The 18438-nt window shown below is 33.7% G+C and overlaps 2 protein-coding genes across 3 annotated transcripts; both read left to right on the top strand.

Annotated features, from left to right (window-relative positions):
• Positions 1–618: 618 nt before the first annotated feature.
• Positions 619–6892, top strand: LOC104248793 (probable alkaline/neutral invertase D). Of its 2 annotated transcripts, none has more exons than XM_009805115.2 (5): positions 619–748; positions 1966–2367; positions 2692–3123; positions 5459–6017; positions 6313–6892. In XM_009805115.2, the coding sequence occupies exons 2-5, from the start codon at positions 1999–2001 to the stop codon at positions 6606–6608; spliced, it is 1656 nt and encodes a 551-aa protein (XP_009803417.1). In that variant the 5' UTR covers positions 619–748; positions 1966–1998; the 3' UTR covers positions 6609–6892. The 2 variants fall into 2 exon arrangements, with proteins under 2 accessions (XP_009803417.1, XP_070003761.1); XM_070147660.1 differs by lacking the exon at positions 619–748 and adding an exon at positions 2500–2611 and having other exon boundaries at positions 2043–2367.
• A 6208-nt stretch (positions 6893–13100) lies between these two features.
• LOC104248794 (uncharacterized) lies at positions 13101–17247 on the top strand. The gene is made up of 2 exons (XM_009805117.2): positions 13101–13517; positions 16936–17247. Exons 1-2 carry the CDS (start codon positions 13338–13340, stop codon positions 17107–17109), a joined length of 354 nt encoding a protein of 117 aa, XP_009803419.1. The 5' UTR covers positions 13101–13337; the 3' UTR covers positions 17110–17247.
• The last annotated feature ends 1191 nt before the right edge of the window (positions 17248–18438 follow it).

The following is an 18438-nucleotide window of genomic DNA, read 5'->3' as shown; positions in this document are numbered from 1 at the left end:
TTGTCTTCTCTTGATATGCGTAAAGTGATAAGTAAAAATGAAAATTTATTTTTAGTATATATGCCAAGTAAAAGTGAGGGAGTATTCCATATTTTCTACACATATTTATAGCCTGTTTGGCCAAGTTTTTTTTTGGGCCAAAAGTGCTTTTTTAATTGAGGTGTTTGACCAAGTTTTTGAAAGGAAAAAGTGCTTTTGAGGAGAAGCAAAAGCAGTTTTGGAGAAGCAGAAAAAAATAACTTCTCTTCAAAAGCATTTTTGAGAAAAATACACTTAGAAGCAGTTTTCAAAAGCTTGGCCAAACACTAATTACTGCTCAAAAGTGCTTTTCAAATTAATTAGCCAAACACAAACTAGTTCTCACCAAAATTACTTTTTTTAAAAGTACTTTTGAGAATATTACTTCTCAAAATAAGCTGATTTTAGAAGCTCGGCCAAACGGGCAATTAGAAAGGGTGATTACTGTAGGGAAATTATTATTTTTGTTTTCTCTTATAAATCAATTGCCAATTTATCCAAAATAAATATATTCCAGCTGTATGTAGGACCCACTATGGCCAAAACTTATTACGATTTTCGTCAGTCTATAAATAGCAGCTCTTAACAACTCGGTTACTTTTTCTCCTCTTCTTCCATTTCCAAACACACATACACACACACAGTCTCTCTCTCTGGCGATCTCGCCGGCGCTCCGGCCTTCATTACCGTCGGAAAATCTCCCTTCTTCTTCTTTCTCTCTCTGGCTAAGGTCTCTCTCCCTCTCGCTCTCTATAAAACGTATATTCATCTACATATTTCTCTTCTTTGCATAAAAGTACGTATTTTCTGCGTCTGTTTTCTTAGTTTTGTGCAATATCAGCTTTAGATCTAATTTGGGTCTTGGTAATTTGTTTGTTTTGCTTCTCTAAAAGCTTTTTTTACTTTATCTTTTTCTTCATTTCATTATGTTCTCTTCTTCATTGTATTTGGATCTTGAGTTTGTATATATGCAGCTTGTTTTCTGAATTGGGACATGGCTAAAATGTTCAAATATTTGATCTTTTCATATTCTTCCTTTATAGAACCCGATATTATATTAAGTAGCAGTTAAATATCGGTACTTTTTTTTTGGATAAGGTTATTTTGATTATGGTAATGTTATGCTAATTACCAGCATTATTACTTATTGGTAACCTTCAAAAAGGTGTATAAGATTGTGAAAGTGAATTCCTTTTTACTCTTACTTCTTTTGTCCCTTGCATAATGGATGGGATTATAGCTATTTGGCGATTGACCCATTTTTCGCGTTCAGTTGAGCCGTAATGTTATGCAGATTTGTTTTCTGTACAATTTTCATTATGGATGTTTTAAATATGACATTATGGATTTTCTGACCATCTATTTATGTGTTTCTACTCATATGCACCCAAATATTCCAATTTTATGGACCGAAAGGTGCTTTTTGCGCTAGACATATTGTTATTGGGTTGACAAGTACTCTGTTGTTTTTAACTTTTTATAAAGAGAGATAAGAAGTTTGTGTTTTTGTGTGGTTGTGCAACTTGCTTCTTTGTCTAAAAGGTTATTGTTTGACTATCTATTTATGTGTTACTCGAGCTCATGCACACACACACACATGTGTGTGTGTGTAATGTATGTGTGTGTCTATGTGTCTAATGTGTGTGTCCATACATCATTTATGAGTATTGAAATGAAATGGATCTGGATGGAGAGCAGTAAGATGTAGGGGATTCATATAACCAAACCTACTAGCAAGCTATTGAGGCATAGTTGATTGATTAATATTAACATACATGCTCACAAACACATGCACATATATTTATATGTGAGTGTGTGCGTGTGTGTGTCTAAAGTGCCTTCTTTTGTGCGAGCACTATAGTCTAAGTAATAGATAGCATTTTTGTGTTTTTGTGTGTGTCTGCAACTTGTGTTGGGGTCTATAAAGGGTTATTTTTTATGATACAGAGTACTTCTGTGGATTGAAGGGTTAAGGCGAGCATGGAAGGAACTGGAATGAGAAATGTGAGCTCCAACTGCTCCATTTCTGACATAGATGATTATGATCTCTCTAAGCTTCTTGACAAGCCAAGGCTAAACATAGAGAGGAAGAGATCATTTGATGAGAGGTCACTTAGTGAGTTATCCATAGGCCTATCGAGAGGTTTAGATCATTATGAAAGTGCTTCACCAGGCCGGTCAGTCTTGGACACCCCGACTTCATCAGCCCGGAACTCTTTTGAGCCCCATCCAATGGTTGCTGAGGCCTGGGATGCTCTCCGCCGCTCTTTGGTTCATTTTCGGGGCCAACCAGTTGGCACAATTGCCGCAGTTGACCATGCTTCTGAAGAAGTCCTCAACTATGATCAGGTCAGTGTTTATATGAAATCTAAGCATTACATTATCTTGGTGCTCTATGTGATTTTGAATTTGGAATTTGCATAATATTGGTATCATATACTACCTATAAAAAATAATATTGGTATCATATACTATGATCAGGTGTGACCTTTTGACAAAAATACTGGAAACCCATGTATATGTGTGGGTTATTGATGCCATACATATAATTGTGTGGGATATTGATGCCGAAACTGCTTTAATGCTGAGTGAGGTACAGTGATGTGATAAGGAGTATAATATTACCTGTATCATCAGAGTATTTATCCATTTAAGTTTTTGTTTAATGTGTAGGTTTTTGTTCGAGATTTTGTGCCTAGTGCTTTGGCCTTCCTGATGAACGGAGAGCCAGATATAGTTAAGAATTTCTTGTTGAAGACACTTCAGCTTCAGGGGTGGGAAAAAAGAATAGATAGATTCAAGCTGGGAGAAGGGGTTATGCCTGCTAGTTTCAAGGTTCTTCATGATCCTGTTCGTAAGACAGATACCATAGTAGCAGATTTTGGTGAGAGTGCAATTGGAAGAGTTGCTCCAGTTGATTCTGGGTTTTGGTGGATAATTCTTCTCCGTGCTTACACAAAATCTACTGGAGACATGAGTCTCTCTGAAACACCAGAGTGCCAAAAAGGGATGAGGCTTATATTGAGCTTGTGTCTCTCTGAAGGATTTGACACGTTTCCTACGCTGCTATGTGCTGATGGATGCTCAATGATTGATCGGAGGATGGTAATCTATTTTTCCATCTTAACTTGTTAATATTGTTGGTTCTTTTTATCATTGTGCAGGGCCCATTTGACTTAGTTGATCGAATGTAGTTGATAATCAAAGCAGTTACGTGTTTGCATTTAAGTGCTAAAACTGATAATAAGCATTGATGTGTTGACAAAAAGTGCTGATATGCAATTTTATATTAGAATGAAAGAAATGCCATTAAAGTTGTTAGAGATAAATTAGTAAAATCTTGGTGAAACTGTAAGTGCTTATAAGTTGAAAAACCATAAGTTGCGGGGTGACCAAAGGGGTAGATAAGCACTTTTAATTTTTATCAAATGAGGAGATAAGTTAAAAAATATCTGATAAGCTTGCACAAACACCCAAAAATATCTGATAAGCACTTTTAATTTTTATCAAATGAGGAGATAAGTTAAAAAATATTTGATAAGCTTGCACAAACACCCAAATAGTGCTAATAACGAGTTGAATCTCTTTGGTATCCAATGATGTAAACTGATCTTTATTGTATCAGCAAAACTAAAAGAATTTTGTTAAGAAATCTTGTGCTCAATTGACTGAAGGGTTGGTATCATGGACTTCTAGGAACCTTTTTTGTACATCTTCTTCTTTTGTTCGTGGTTATTGCTCTAAGATTCACAAATCTTTCAGTCAGAAAAAGAACTTGCATAAGGGATTGTCTATCAGAGCCCTTTCGTTTCGTTTCTTTATCCCTACAATTACATGAGATGGGCTCTAAATCACAGGAAATGGATTTTTGGATGTAGAAGAATTCATTGAATGTTCTTGGTGTAGCTTTGTTGGTGATCTTTAAGGTAAGTGCTTATGCGTGTAGATCTCTTTTCTAAGTTACTTTAGGAAAATAAAATAGCGATAGGCAATGCCCTTTTTTTATTTTTAATCCAGTATGTTTGGGGATTGTCTATCAGAGCCCTTTCGTTTCGTTTCTTTATCCCTACGATTGCATGAGATGGGCTCTAAATCACAGGAAATGGATTTTTGGATGTAGTAGAATTCATTGAATGTTCTTGGTGTAGCTTTGTTGGTGATCTTTAAGGTAAGTGCTTATGCGTGTAGATCACTTTTCTAAGTTACTTTAGGAAAATAAAATAGCAATAGGCAATGCCTTTTTTTATTTTTAATCCAGCATGTTTGGGGAATGCTCTTTGTACAACTCCTTGGTCCATTGGACTGCATCCTAAGGTAAACTTCAATGGAGGTTTGTTAACAAAGCAGACAATGGTAAATTGGGGAGATCAAAGACTCGTTGCTTACATTGATTAACCATAGCTCCTTAAAAGTTTGTTTGCCTCATTAATTAGCCTCTTCAAGTGATGTTCTTCCTTGGTCAGTGATTGTTGTTCAATTGTTCAGAGTATTGATTTTTTGGTCCCATACTTACGTTCAAGTGTTGGACATATACAATCTTGATGTTTGGAATAAGAGTACTTAACTAATCTGTTGGTTTCTCAGACAAGTAACATCCGTGAGGAATACATATCATTCATTTTTAATGATTACTGCGTTTAGATTGACTTTGAGAATTGTCATTCAAAGAGAAATAGATCATAAAGCTAAAAGAAAAAAGTAAGACCAGAAAAGGGAAGAAGAGATAATTTTATCATGTATTTCAGCCCTAAAAAGCTGCCACATAGCTCATATTCTTCTTTGTTGAAGAGGAAAAGAAATACTTGTCTTCCTCTTGTCTTTTTTTCTTTTTCTTAAAAAAGTCTTTTCAATTTTCTTTCTTTATTTGTAATGGGAATAATCTTCATACCATTAGGAGATAGAAGACAAAGAAAACGTAACAAGGCTTATCTAGTTAAATCTTGTTTTACTGATTTTTTTTTAAAGAAAACTAGAAAACATAACATGGCTCAATTGAATTGTTTTTGGTAATGCCTCATGTTGAATTGCAATATTTCATTGTTTTTCTCTTCCAGCTTAGCTATCAATGACGTTCAAATTTATTCAAACATTTGAGTTTTAATAGGTTGATGAATATCTTGGAGGTGAACGTTTTTGTTTATATTACTCCATAAATCTGACAGTGATCTGGAAACTCTAAGCATCATAAATAGCTTTCAACTAGGAGAGTGGAATTCTTACCTTTGTGAGTTTCCTTATCCACTCTTAGAGGACTGGATACTTTATGCTTAAAAGAAAAGTAACACAGTTATTTCCGGTCTCCCCAAAATTTGTTTTGTCATCATAAATATTAGAATGTCATTACCTAGTAGTTACTTGCACAATATTAGGTCCCGTGATTGGTGTTTTGCCCTTGAAGAGACAATAGTTGGATTTTTAACTTGTCATGGTTGATTTTCAGGGAATTTATGGTTATCCTATAGAGATCCAAGCACTCTTCTTTATGGCACTGAGATCTGCATTGGCAATGTTGAAGCACGATGCAGAGGGGAAAGAATTTATTGAGAGAATAGTGAAGCGCCTGCATGCCTTGAGTTTTCATATGCGAAGTTATTTCTGGCTTGACTTTCAACAATTAAATGACATATACCGCTATAAAACTGAAGAGTATTCTCACACCGCAGTAAATAAATTTAATGTTATCCCTGATTCAATCCCGGAGTGGGTATTTGATTTTGTGCCTATGCGTGGTGGTTACTTTATTGGAAATGTTAGTCCTGCTAGGATGGACTTCAGGTGGTTTGCTTTGGGTAACTGTATCGCTATCTTGTCTTCCCTTGCCACCCCTGAGCAAGCTTCTGCTATTATGGATCTCATAGAAGAGCGCTGGGAGGAGCTAGTAGCAGATATGCCTTTGAAGATATGTTATCCAGCAATTGAAAATCACGAATGGCGGATAGTTACTGGTTGTGATCCCAAGAATATTAGATGGAGTTACCATAACGGAGGATCTTGGCCAGGTTCGACCATCATCCCTCAGCACTGTAATTGATTTGATACTTTTACTTTTTAACCCCCTGCAATTGAGTAGAGCATGACTTTGATTCTCATTGGAAGTAATGTTATACGCCTGGATGCTATGTTACAAGGATTCTTTGCTTTGCATAATGTTTGTTCATCTTAGTTTTATAAGAGAAAGATGGCTATATTGCTACTGAGGCACTCTCAGAAAGAAATGAAATGCATAGGCTAATTCTTGAAGTCAATTGATCTTACACTTGCTAATACAACATATTATTCATCTCTTAAATGCAGTGCTTTTGTGGTTGCTGACGGCTGCCTGCATTAAGACTGGACGGCCACAAATTGCAAGACGGGCAATTGATCTTGCTGAGAGCTGCTTGCTCAAGGACAGCTGGCCTGAATACTATGATGGAAAACTCGGAAGATACATTGGTAAACAAGCAAGGAAGTATCAAACATGGTCAATTGCTGGATATCTTGTAGCAAAGATGTTGCTGGAGGATCCTTCACACTTGGGAATGATCTCTTTGGAAGAGGACAAGCAAATGAAGCCTGTAATCAAGCGATCATCTTCATGGACGTGCTGAAAATGTTGAGCTGAAGCAAGAGACAACGGTAGAAATGAATAGAGAAACACAACAGGTGAGAGATCTTTTTGTTACATTACAACAACACAATTCTTTGGCTATTTCTGTCCATCTAGGTTTGCTCAAGAGCTCCTTTTATGTAAATTAGCATCCAGCCAGATCAATGTCTTTGTTTCTCAAAATAAGAGACTTTTGTTTTGATAGCTTCCACTGTGTTGGACAAATTTTAGATACTGATGCTCTAATTGTTTGAACAAAGACGCTGAATATGATGTTTCTAACTATATCCATTGTTTGCCTAAATTGAAAAAAATTGTTGATATATTTATCCCGTGCTGCAGCTAAACAAAGTTATGCTCAACTACCTGATTAATACGTTACAAACTTAGAGGTAGCTCATCGTAAGAGTAATAAATTTGCTAACAGTTTTTATCCTCTGCTGCTATGCTAGTTTAATCTCAGTTTTATACAGTTTAGCAATTTGCTGCCCTATTGAGAAATTAACATCTGATGAAAAATAATTCAACAAAAAAAGTGTAAATAAAGCACCAATGATCAAAGGAAATAGTGAATAAAGGCTATAGCAGAGGCAGTCAGCAGTCTTTATCAGGCTGCCAAATGGAACATGATTGAGACAAATGGGAACCAAGAATAAGACCCATTTTTTTTTGGTTGTTTTCACATAGTAAGAAATTCACCTTTTAACATTAATTAGCAATGAAATTGATCATATTAACCTTTATTATCTCTTCACATAAACACTTCTAAAACATACTCCAGCATTAATTACTATAAGGGCAATGTAGAAAAAAAATAATTAATTCATTCTTGAAATCTGGAAAAATCATTTATTTTGGACCACAAATCGGAGTATAATATTAACATTTTTTGTGTCAATCGTTAATTTGGATCCCACATAATCCGAACATGTCACGCAAGAAAATGAAAAGTCGCCTAAACGACCCCAGTTATCATCCAAGAAAATATTTCTGTGACAAATTAGGAAAAAAGTGTCAATATTAAATACTAGGGCCCTCAAACAAAGTGCGAACGTTTGTCTCGTACACATCGAAGAGAAATGGATCATTTTAGAGTGTAACACTCTGGACAAATCTCAAGTCAATAAAACACAAGAAAATTTCTAATATATAAATAAATAAGTCTTAAATCTTAGTGACACATTTAAAAAGTCTAAGCCTAAAGTGAACATATTACTAGTGGATCGAACTATTACATAAAACAACTATAATTGAATATACTATTAAATATAAAAAAAAAATCATTTAATGATTTTTTTTATAAAAGTTAAAACTTGTAATCATGGATGATGGAAGGAGTATTTGTTTGACCAAAAAAAGAATAAATACGTTTGAGAATATTAAAGAAAGATTGAGGGAAATTATTATTAAGGGGAAAATATTAGTATTTGCTTTTCGAAAAGAACGGGAGGTTCCAGATACGAAGATCAACGCATCTAATCTATATGTATATATAAAGGTGGGCGTTAAAAAAGTGATGTGGCACGTCTCTTTGGGCAAGAATCGCACTTATCTTTTTTCTCAAAATTTTGACATTTTTCCTAGGTATGTGCTACATTAGAAAATCCAAAATTCACTTCTTAATTACATTCTCTTAATTATACCTCCCTCCGTTACTCTTCTTTCTCTCCCATTTCTTTTCAATTTAGAAGCTAACCGTTTTGCATCTATAGTAATAAAGCCTAATTATAGACAACCGTTTCTTATCATCATTAACATTAAAACCCCAAACTAAATGCCTCATCAAATTCCATACCAAAGTCACTTTTAAAAGTATCTGAATACACCCACATCTCCTCCATAGCAATGATACCAATTGAATAGAAAATTATATGATAAATATAGTATCAAACTGGTATCGATTGCAGACAAAGAAACTACTTCACCATCCCAAAGCATAGTTGCGGCTCCTTCTGATTCGAAGCGCCAATAGTTGTTGGTTGCTTCATTTCTTAAAAAGATTAAACTTTTCTATTATTTTATAAATTATTGACTCTGTTTATTTCAGTTTCTCTTTTCTAGGTGTGGAATGAGAGACATATACTACTTTACGAACATCTAACCTGTGTTTACACGATTCACGAAAAACCAGCAACGGTATATACTGGTTGCTTATCTTTATTTTGATTTTTTCTATTTTCCTTCTGAAGGTTATATGAAGCAAAAGACAAGAAGAATAATAGAAAATATAGATATTTTGTTTTCTCTGTGCAAATGCTCATTTGAAGGAGAAAGATTGAAGTGGGATCACTACATTGCAAGAAAAGATGGAAAACGACAATTTTCTTAGAAATATACTCACTTCCCCGACAATAGCTAAATGATTAATTGAGAGTACGATATTCTCTTAGGCAAGAAATAATTATTTATTTAATAGTAGTATAATTTTTAGATTTTTTTTTTTTGGATGTCCTCGAAGGGACATGACTCATGTAGTTGTAACATTAATTGAAATGAGTTTAGGTACTCTTCTGTATGGATAACTATAATATAATTGTACTGGAAATTTAAAATTAGTAGAGTTTGTGTTTAATTTGGATTGTTTTTGTGGGTGATACGTACTCGAAAATATACCATATGGAACCGGCATGTCTTTACATACAAAGGATGCTACGTTGAAATATTTTTGAGTCGAAAAATTTAAGAGCTATTGTAAAAAATCTTGCTTTTCCCTTATTTTTCCCACTGATATGATCATATGTTAGAAAAAATAGAATTTAATTTATAACAGATTTTAGATGGACTTTCATCTCCTAAAGTTCACATCCAGCGTCAAGTATTTAAGAATGCTGAATTTGCGATATGCTAGAGCTGGTTTTTTGCCCAACGGAGTTGATATTATTGAGATATCTTGCTATTCACATTGTTAGGAAGGAAATAATAAAAATAAATTACTGTGGAAACGCTCTAATAATATTATTGTTCTTGCTCTTTAATTTGGATCCTACTGATATAATTATGTGAACAAAAAAATATATCTTGAGTGTTGACAGAGAAGAAAAAAAAGAACAAGGAGGAACCAGAATTTTTCTTATCCTCTTTCTGATACTTGGATCCTTTTTTTTTTTTTTTTGAATGAATTACTTTTTTCAATTTGTACGATTGGCAATGGGAACATTGAAAGAGAAAGAAGCAAACTTTTTGGAAATTTTGCAGAGAGTTAGTAGAAGAAATTGAAGATTTGTAAATACTATGAAGAAGGGAGCAAAGTGTTTTATTCTACTTATATACATTGATGATGTATAAAAAATTAGTTTACAATATCATATCATATTTAAATATTGTAGTAAATAAGCAAATAATATATAGTATATATTTTTTCAAATTATAATTTTTTTTATGTTAAATCACATGTAAAAATATCTTTTAGGTAACCTCATAATTTAAAAAAAATTAACTACCAATGTATGTTACTTAAACTGTAATTCTTATAATTTATCGAGGATAATAGAGATTTAAGGGGTTTTCTAAAATAGATGAATTAAGAGGGGGAAGAAGAAAGAAATCAATAATGACCGAGCAAATTCAAAAAGAAAAAGTTGAAAAAGGAAAAACAATAGGAAAACAATTAGATATTGGGAATACAATTCAATAATTTTTCTTTTTTCTTTTTTAGTTGCCTTGCATTCATTTCAAATTCTATATATGATTTGCATAGAGGTTTTTTTTTTAAAGAAAAAAAAGAGAAGAAAAACTAAAGTTGTACTATCTAACGAAAGAATGGGTATATTTTAGATATGCATTAGACTAAGGGAATAAGGTGCGCATACACAAACACATATTTAAGTGAACTTTTTTCTTATATATTTTTTTCATTTAAAAAAAAATCAGATTATGAAAATTATTTCCATCTAACCTCAATCAATATGTAGTATTTATTTTTTATTTATATATGTACGTCAAAATTTTATCTCTTTTATTTCAATTAAATTTCTAAAATAATTATTTATGAATTAAATGTGTTTTTATAACCGCGCGAAGCGCGGATAAATTTACTAGTATAAAGTAATTACTCTTTCTTTATATTCTACTATTGTATCTCCTTCTCTTTTCTTTTTTACTTCTATCGGAAGTTATGGAGCTATAAGAAAGGCACTAATTCGGGTTAATTAAATGAGTAATTAATTGTATTAAAATGACATAAAAATATGAAAAAGAATGTACATAAAGGTCTAAGAAAAGTGTTAGTTTACCTTTCCTAAGATGATCTCTATGACTCTTTGGATGATGATGGCGACGCTTATTTATAGCCATCCAAAGAGTCATAGAGATCGTCCTAGGAAAGGTGAACTAACACTTCTCTTAGACCTTTATGAACATTCTTTTTCATATTTTTATGTCATTTTAATACAATTAATTACTCATTTAATTAACCTGAATCAGTGCCTTTCTTATAGCTCTATAACTTCTAATAGAAGTAAAAAAAGAAAAGAGAAGGAGATACAATAGTAGAATATAAGGAAAGAGTAATTACTTTATATTTATTATTGTTATTGTTGTTGTATAAGATTTTTATTTTCTAAAATGAATATTTATTTATTTATTGTAAAATATGAAATTAAAGTAACATTCACTTTTAGGTAAATGGTAAAACGTAACCATCATCAAGTATATTTTCTTAACTGAAACAAATAATCTGCTAAAATACTTCGAGAAAAATATAACATATGCTTGTGTTTTACTGGGATATAATAATGTAATATGAGAAAAATAGTATGTAACAGAGTAGGAGTTTAATAGTTCTTATTATCAATTGCGCAAAGCGCGGGTGAATTTTCTAGTTTTCTTAATAAAATGATGTACCTGAACTTCCATAAAAATATTATAAATAAGTGTTTTTATATTTAAGAATAGTCAAAACTTTTATGTTTATGGTAATAAAATAAAGGCTCATTGACTGTTTAAATATACCATTTTAACCTAATTTTTACAACTTTCAAACATTCAATTTCTTCTTTTCTAATTTAAACTTTAATGTGATAGTTTTTTCTGTTGAACTTATTGATTATTAGTTTAACATTTTTTTCACTACCAGTCAATTAATTTTTTAATTTTTGTATTCAGTCAACCGGTAGTCATTTAAATTAAAACAAAAATAGTACTAGTAATACTTTCTTTTTTGTTTTCTCATTCGGGGTTGGATAACGCACTGGAGCTTTAACTAATCTTAATTTACGCTATATAAGACTTATTAAAGGCAAAAATTAATACCTATAAAATTATTTTATTTTTAGAACTTGAACCTAAATACCACTTTGGGTATGGGGCTTTTTTATTTATACCCGATTTTGGGGTCACAATTGAACTTATACCCACTTTACAAAAAAATTTGCAAGCCTATTCACTTGACGATCAACTTCAGACTTATCGGGTCTGAAGTTAAAAAAAAAAAATTTAGTTTGAAGTGAAAAAATTGCACTTCAGATGCACTTAAGGCCAAATAGGTCTGAAGTACAACAAACGTTTTCATAACACTTCAGATGCACTTAAAGCCAAAAGGTCTGAAGTGCAACCAACGTTTCATGCTCTTAAGGCCAAATAGACCTAAAATGCATATTACCGAAAAATAAAAAATTGTTCTTCGAATTTTAATAATCCAATATATAATTTAATACATAAATCTACTCCAAATGAGCTCAATTTTGAAATGTAACCTCTAAATATCATCAAAAACAAACCTCAATCATTAATTTGTCAAAACAACAATAAATCTAACGAGTCCATTTTGCAATTAAGAAAAAGAAAAAGAAGAAAACCTAATCAATAGTAAAAAATAAAGCGCCACAACAGCTTACCACTATAAAATATCATAAAGTACCTTAAAATATGTTTACAAACACCATATAAAATTACCGTTATCAGAAAAAGAAGAAGAAAAAGGAGAAAAAGGCCTGTAATTATTTAAAAGGTGGGTATAAGATAAAAAAATTTAAAAAGTGGGTACACTTTAAATGGGGGAAAAATTCAAAAATAGCCAGATTTATAAATGGTCATTCAAAAATAGTCTTAGTTTCAAAAGCAATCAAAATTTAGTCACTTTTCATGTAAAGATAAATCTGAACGAAAACACTGTCCAAAATTCGGAAAAATACTCCAGCATAATATATTAGAGTTCCAGTATATTATACTATTAGACTGGAGTTCCAGTATAATATACCGGTCCAGCATAATATACTGGAGTTTGGAGCACCAGTGCTCCAGTCTCCAATATACTATACTGAAGCCAGCAAAGTATACCGGTCCAACATAATATGCTGAAAGTTCATACACAGGTACACCAAACTCCAGTATATTATACTGGACCGGTCTCTGTTGCAGCAAGATAATAGCTATTTTCCAATGACTTGATAAATGCTGACTATTTTTGAATGACCAATCCGAAAACTGGCTAGACCGTGCTATTTTAATTAAATGGCACTAGGTTAAAAAGTGAGAAGGGGGAAGAAACAAAAAGAAAAGAAAACTAAAGGCCTAAAATTGATCTCACATATTCTTTGCTTCAACAGTTGTCTAACTGTAACCCAAAAAAGCCAAACCAAACTTCTCTTCCCTCTTTGATTTTCCCTTTCCTGCCAGCAGCAACCACAAATTAGCAGTTTTCTCCAAAAAGGGTCTCTTTGAATTAGAAAAAAAGGGAATAATCAGAATATTTTTTTTTTGAAGAAGAAGAGCCAAAAAGAGTTGTTGTTTAATGTCGCTGAGAATTAAAGCAGTGGTTGATAAATTCGTACAAGAATTGAAAGAAGCATTAGATGCAGATATACAAGACAGGATAATGAAAGAAAGGGAGATGCAGAGTTACATTGAGGAGCGTGAACGTGAAGTTGCTGAGCGTGAAGCTGCTTGGAAAGCTGAGCTCTCTCGTCGTGAGGTAACCCCCCCCCCCCACCACAAAGACAAATCCATTCTTTCTTTGAAAAGCTTAGTTTTTTGAACTTATTTTGGTGTTTCTTGAATTGGGTTTGAGTGAATTTCTCAAAATATACAGAAAAATTGCAAATGGGGTATTTAGTATGATTATCTTTTAAAGATTCCATTTTGTAGAATTGACTGAATTACTCAAAGTTAGCTGCTGATTGCAAGTGTAGTAATTTTTGTGAATACATTTGTTAGACGTAACAGCCCAGCCCGCTAGTGATATTGTTCGTTCTAGGCCTAGGACCTCACAGGTTAAAATGCGTCACTAGGGTCTAAGACTTGTTAACTTATATACCCAGTATCCCTCTTGTGTTTTGCCGAGTCTCTGTCTAAAGTGTGGGGTGCTATGTGAGACTCTGTCTAAAGTATGGGGTGTTACATACCCTGGGATTCGCCTAGACTCAGCACTGAGGTTTGCCCCAGCTAACCGGGATTTGCCTAAACTAAGTTGAACTCTGACCCACCATCGACAAGGCTGACACAAGAGTTGGCTCTGATACCATTTGTAACAATCCAGCCCGTTAGTGATATTGTCCGCTTTAGGCCTAGGCCTTCATGGGTTTAAAACGCGTCACTAGGGTCTAAGGCTTGTTAACTTATATACCCACCATCTCTCTTGTATTTTGCCGACGTGGGACTCTGTCTAAAGTATGAGGTGCTACTTTAGATTATCTTGAACTTCAAAGTGTGCTTGGAAAAATGGAGAACATTTTTTCCTTTATTTTGATTACTAAAATAGAAGGAACACAGTATAGGATGAGTAGGTTTCGCCCTGTCCTAACTCCTATGAAGTCCAATATGTGCTTAATGGGGATGATTTAGTTTTAAAATCACATGGAGAAAAGTTAATTTAAAAGACCTATAGTTTATCCAAATAATGCAGACTTATTATTAATAGAACATAATGGAACAAAGGACTCACATAGACTGTACCAACTACTTGAGACTAATTCTTAGTTGTTGTTGTACTTACATCAGATCAGATGTTTGTCAAATGTCTTTGTAGTTTGTCTGGAGACGTGTACTAGTATTGTTCAAGTACAAATAAGAGAACCTCTAGTTTTAGAGAAATTTCGATTTGCCTGAAAACACAGTACTTACTAGTATTGGAATGGAATAAGCCCGATAGAGTAGAATAGACACATAATGTTCATTTATCTAATCCTACTAGTTTAGGATTGAGGCATTGTTGATCTCTTGATGATCGGTTGATTGAATGGAATATATTGATTAGTTTATAATACCTTTCATATTATGCTTTAGAAAAATGTATAACTAACGCTGGAGGGACATAGTACAGGACATGTAGCATTTATTGTTTTTCTTTAATTCATAAGTGAGATTTTCATTTATTTATAGTAGAGTGGTAGACCCTTCAATGGAATGAATGAAATGAAATGACAAATTTACTCCATCGTGTTAAAAGGATACTTGTCCACCTCTTAATGTGAATATGCAAAGCCAGTTTTCTGGGAATTTCATGTGGTTTAAAAGGTTGGCTAAGCAACCTACTACCCGTGCTAGCCAACCAGGTTTACACTCTCCTAATATGGTTAAAGCATCCTTGTTACAAACTTACAAGCATTGGATAAGAATAACAAATATCAACATAAATCAGAGAATAGCCCTTGCTCAATTTTACCTCTGGTCATTTGGTATCATAGATTATCTATTTAACTGAGGGTTTATATTTACTTACCAGGGTCTCAGCAACATGTTTTGTTTCTAAAATGAATTAACAGAATCTGTGTAGTCTAAGGTTGATCTTATTGTTAAACACCAGCCAGTAGGATTTTTCGCAATAATTAGTCCGTGCATACTAAGGTTGTAGAATTTCTGCTAGCGTTGTAGTAAATCTTTCTATCATAAAGGACAGCTGATTGGCATGTCAAATATAGTAGCTAACATATTAACTCCTGGAGTTGAATCAGAAATTTTTTCTCAATAATTTTATTTTGTGGAAATGCAAGTTGACTCCTTGGTTTTTATCTGTAAAAGAACAGGTGCTTCACACATTCAGCAGTAACTCTGCAGAAGTTCTAGTTAAAATTACTAGCCGTAGGAACTCAATAAGATAGAAATGATTCAGCTAGCCTCCCATAGATGTATCCCCTCACAAGAAATACATATCCTGCACTTGCACACAATGGCCTTCAGACTCTAGGACTTCCAGAACTCTAGAAAAATGCCTTCTCTCACTTATATGTGTACGCAATCTATAGTAGCTTTGAATCAATCTAATAATTTACAAGATTATCGTGATGGAGCTGTCAGATAGAAATTTTACAATTCTAGCTTGCTCTAGGCATTCCTGTATATGCTATTATTCAAGTGATTAAATAGGGTTGGCAGATTTGTGGTACTGTAGAGGCTATTAAGGTATCAGATGTGCCTCTTCATATTACAGGTCATTATCTTATTTGTAACCATATTAAAGGCCTTCTGAGTCTGCATCTCATATGGAAACTTAAAGTAATGCATGATACTGTAATATGTGACCGTGGAGCCTCCTTTGACATGTTTAAAACTTAAAAGAAGACTCAGCCTTTGGAGCCGCATATATTAGAACTTGAAATTGTCGTGTATGAAATCAATGTGTTTGTTGTTGCTGCTTTACTACTATTTGAGTGTAAAATTGAATGGCTATTCAGGTTTCCCATTTAAAAGACTATACTTCCTCTTGAAAACCATACCTTCCAGCCCCACATCTTTTTGACATGAAGACAGTTATGAAAATTGAATTGCTTGCTGCGTAACTGTCCTCTAGCCATTCCACTATATTTTATTTCAAAATTAACCTGCCCAAAAATGCCTTCTGTTCGTCAAGTTTTATAGTGGACGGATCTTTATCAGTAGTGATTTTGTGTGCTATTTAGCAGTGACCGTTTCTGAAGCTTAAAAGAATCCCACATTCTGATTGGATGCAACAATTTGAATGTTATGTCATGTAGCTTTTGCCAACTATTGACTTCCAAATATAGCAATAATAGATTATTTTTGGAATAACGGGAACTGAGAGATGTGTAAATGCTGACGTTTTCGCAATTAAGATAACTATTACATTTTGCTTACTACTTCTACTGGTAAGCTGTTCCGACAATAGTTATTTTTACTTGCCCTGTGTCACCTATAGATCTCAAATATGGAATTAGAGGCTCCAAGTTCCCTAGAAAGGTGGTCTATCTATTTATATGAGTTTAAAGTTCAGTGCAGAAACATACATTAGTCGAAGAAGGAAATATATGGTCAGTCTTGTGTTGTTTTAGCTTTTGTAACAGTTGCAAATATGAGCTGTAGTATCTAAAATTTCTACCTTTCTGATAAATGATGTTCCCTTGAGGATTTGTAACATGCCTCAGTTTTGATCCCAGGCAGAAATTGCTCGGCAAGAAGCCCGGTTAAAGATGGAGAGGGAAAACCTTGAGAAAGAGAAAAGTGTGCTAATGGGGACTGCATCAAATCAAGATAACCAAGATGGAGCTCTTGAAATAACAGTTAGTGGGGAGAAGTATCGTTGTCTGAGATTTGCAAAAGCAAAGAAGTGAAGCACTAAAAGTAGGAAAAGGTTTCACTCATATGTTTATTTATACAGCTAGTTTGCTGGATGCTCGTATAAAATTTTATTCAAGATTGAACTTATGCAGCTTCTATTACTTACAAAAGAAAAGAAATTTAGTTCTGCATTTCTTTGAAATTTTTCGGATAAGATAGCCTGAAATTTTCCTGTTTGTTCCTCTTTGGAGAATCAGTTCTACCTAATTTGCTCTTCCTTGGAACCCTGAAGCCCAAGTTTATCCGAGCTTTTTCTTCCTTTGGCTCCAGACAATTCACTGATCACGTTCAACTATACTCTATAAAGGAATTAGCGGTCGCTGTAAAAATAATTCAGTGGTCGATCCTACAGAGAGCAAGGCTAGTGTTCACCAATTGTGTAATTTTCGCAGAAAGGTAGTGTTTGGACCTTGAAATTTTTCTTACAAAAGGAACTTGTCCTTTTCCAACATATAGTAGCAGCCTTTTATTCATCTTTCATTGGATGAGACAACATTGCAACAAATTCGAGGGACAGTAAGAGACTCGGAAAATACGTACCCACAATCGGTGTTTACTTCAAACCACATGAATACGTGGCATGTGTCTTTTAGACACATTAATAGTATGTATTTTCACTTTAATTTACATGGACGAATTGATGTGGTATGGTAGCTATGATTTCAGTTATTAAGATGGCTTGTGTGCACGCTGCAAGAAACTTTAGGAGTCTCTTAATTGAGAGACAAGTTGAAAGAAAGTCCTTTGCCTATAGGGTAAAAAGAGAAAAGGATATTCCTTTTTCTTCCCTTTTTAAAACTGTTTTTGAAAATAGAAAGAGAACCCCAATAAGGAGACAACTCCATCATATGGGTTACACCACCTTTGGTTTAGTCCGAATGGAAATTCTCTCTCTTTACATACATAAGGTAATTCTATCCATTTGAACAAAAATTCCATTTAGTTCTCTCGCTCTCAAGAAACCTTAGAGCAATGGTAAAGTTATTTTTATGTGACCTACAGATCACGAGTTCGAATCGTGAAACCAGCCATTGATATTTGTATCAGGGCAAACTGCATACATCACAACCCTTGAGATGCGACCGTGAACGCGAAATACTTTGTGTACCGAGCTGTCCCTTTTTTTCTCTCACTTGCTGCCTTTTTCCTTAGGAGACTAACATTCTCGTCTAAATGCGAGAGGTAGATTTCGCGGTTTTAAACTAGTAAATACGGAGTACTTTGGTCTATGGCACCTACTAAGTATTACTTTGTGGCAATAGATACAAATTTAGTAATATAGTTAAAGTCGAGAGCAGTGAGGAATACTCTTTACTCACTCA

This window comes from Nicotiana sylvestris, chromosome 6 (assembly GCF_000393655.2).
Source record: "Nicotiana sylvestris chromosome 6, ASM39365v2, whole genome shotgun sequence".
Lineage (NCBI taxonomy): Eukaryota > Viridiplantae > Streptophyta > Magnoliopsida > Solanales > Solanaceae > Nicotiana > Nicotiana sylvestris.
This window is presented reverse-complemented; position numbering and strand designations above follow the sequence as displayed.

Excerpts from the sequence above, each read along its gene's own strand:
- LOC104248793 (XM_009805115.2), top strand. The coding sequence starts at position 1,999 with ATGGAAGGAACTGGAATGAGAAATGTGAGCTCCAACTGCTCCATTTCT. Across the intron at positions 3,124-5,458 it reads CAATGATTGATCGGAGGATG|GGAATTTATGGTTATCCTAT; the intron begins GTAATCTATTTT and ends GTTGATTTTCAG. Across the intron at positions 6,018-6,312 it reads TAACGGAGGATCTTGGCCAG|TGCTTTTGTGGTTGCTGACG; the intron begins GTTCGACCATCA and ends TCTTAAATGCAG.
- LOC104248794 (XM_009805117.2), top strand. The coding sequence starts at position 13,338 with ATGTCGCTGAGAATTAAAGCAGTGGTTGATAAATTCGTACAAGAATTG. Across the intron at positions 13,518-16,935 it reads CTGAGCTCTCTCGTCGTGAG|GCAGAAATTGCTCGGCAAGA; the intron begins GTAACCCCCCCC and ends TTTTGATCCCAG.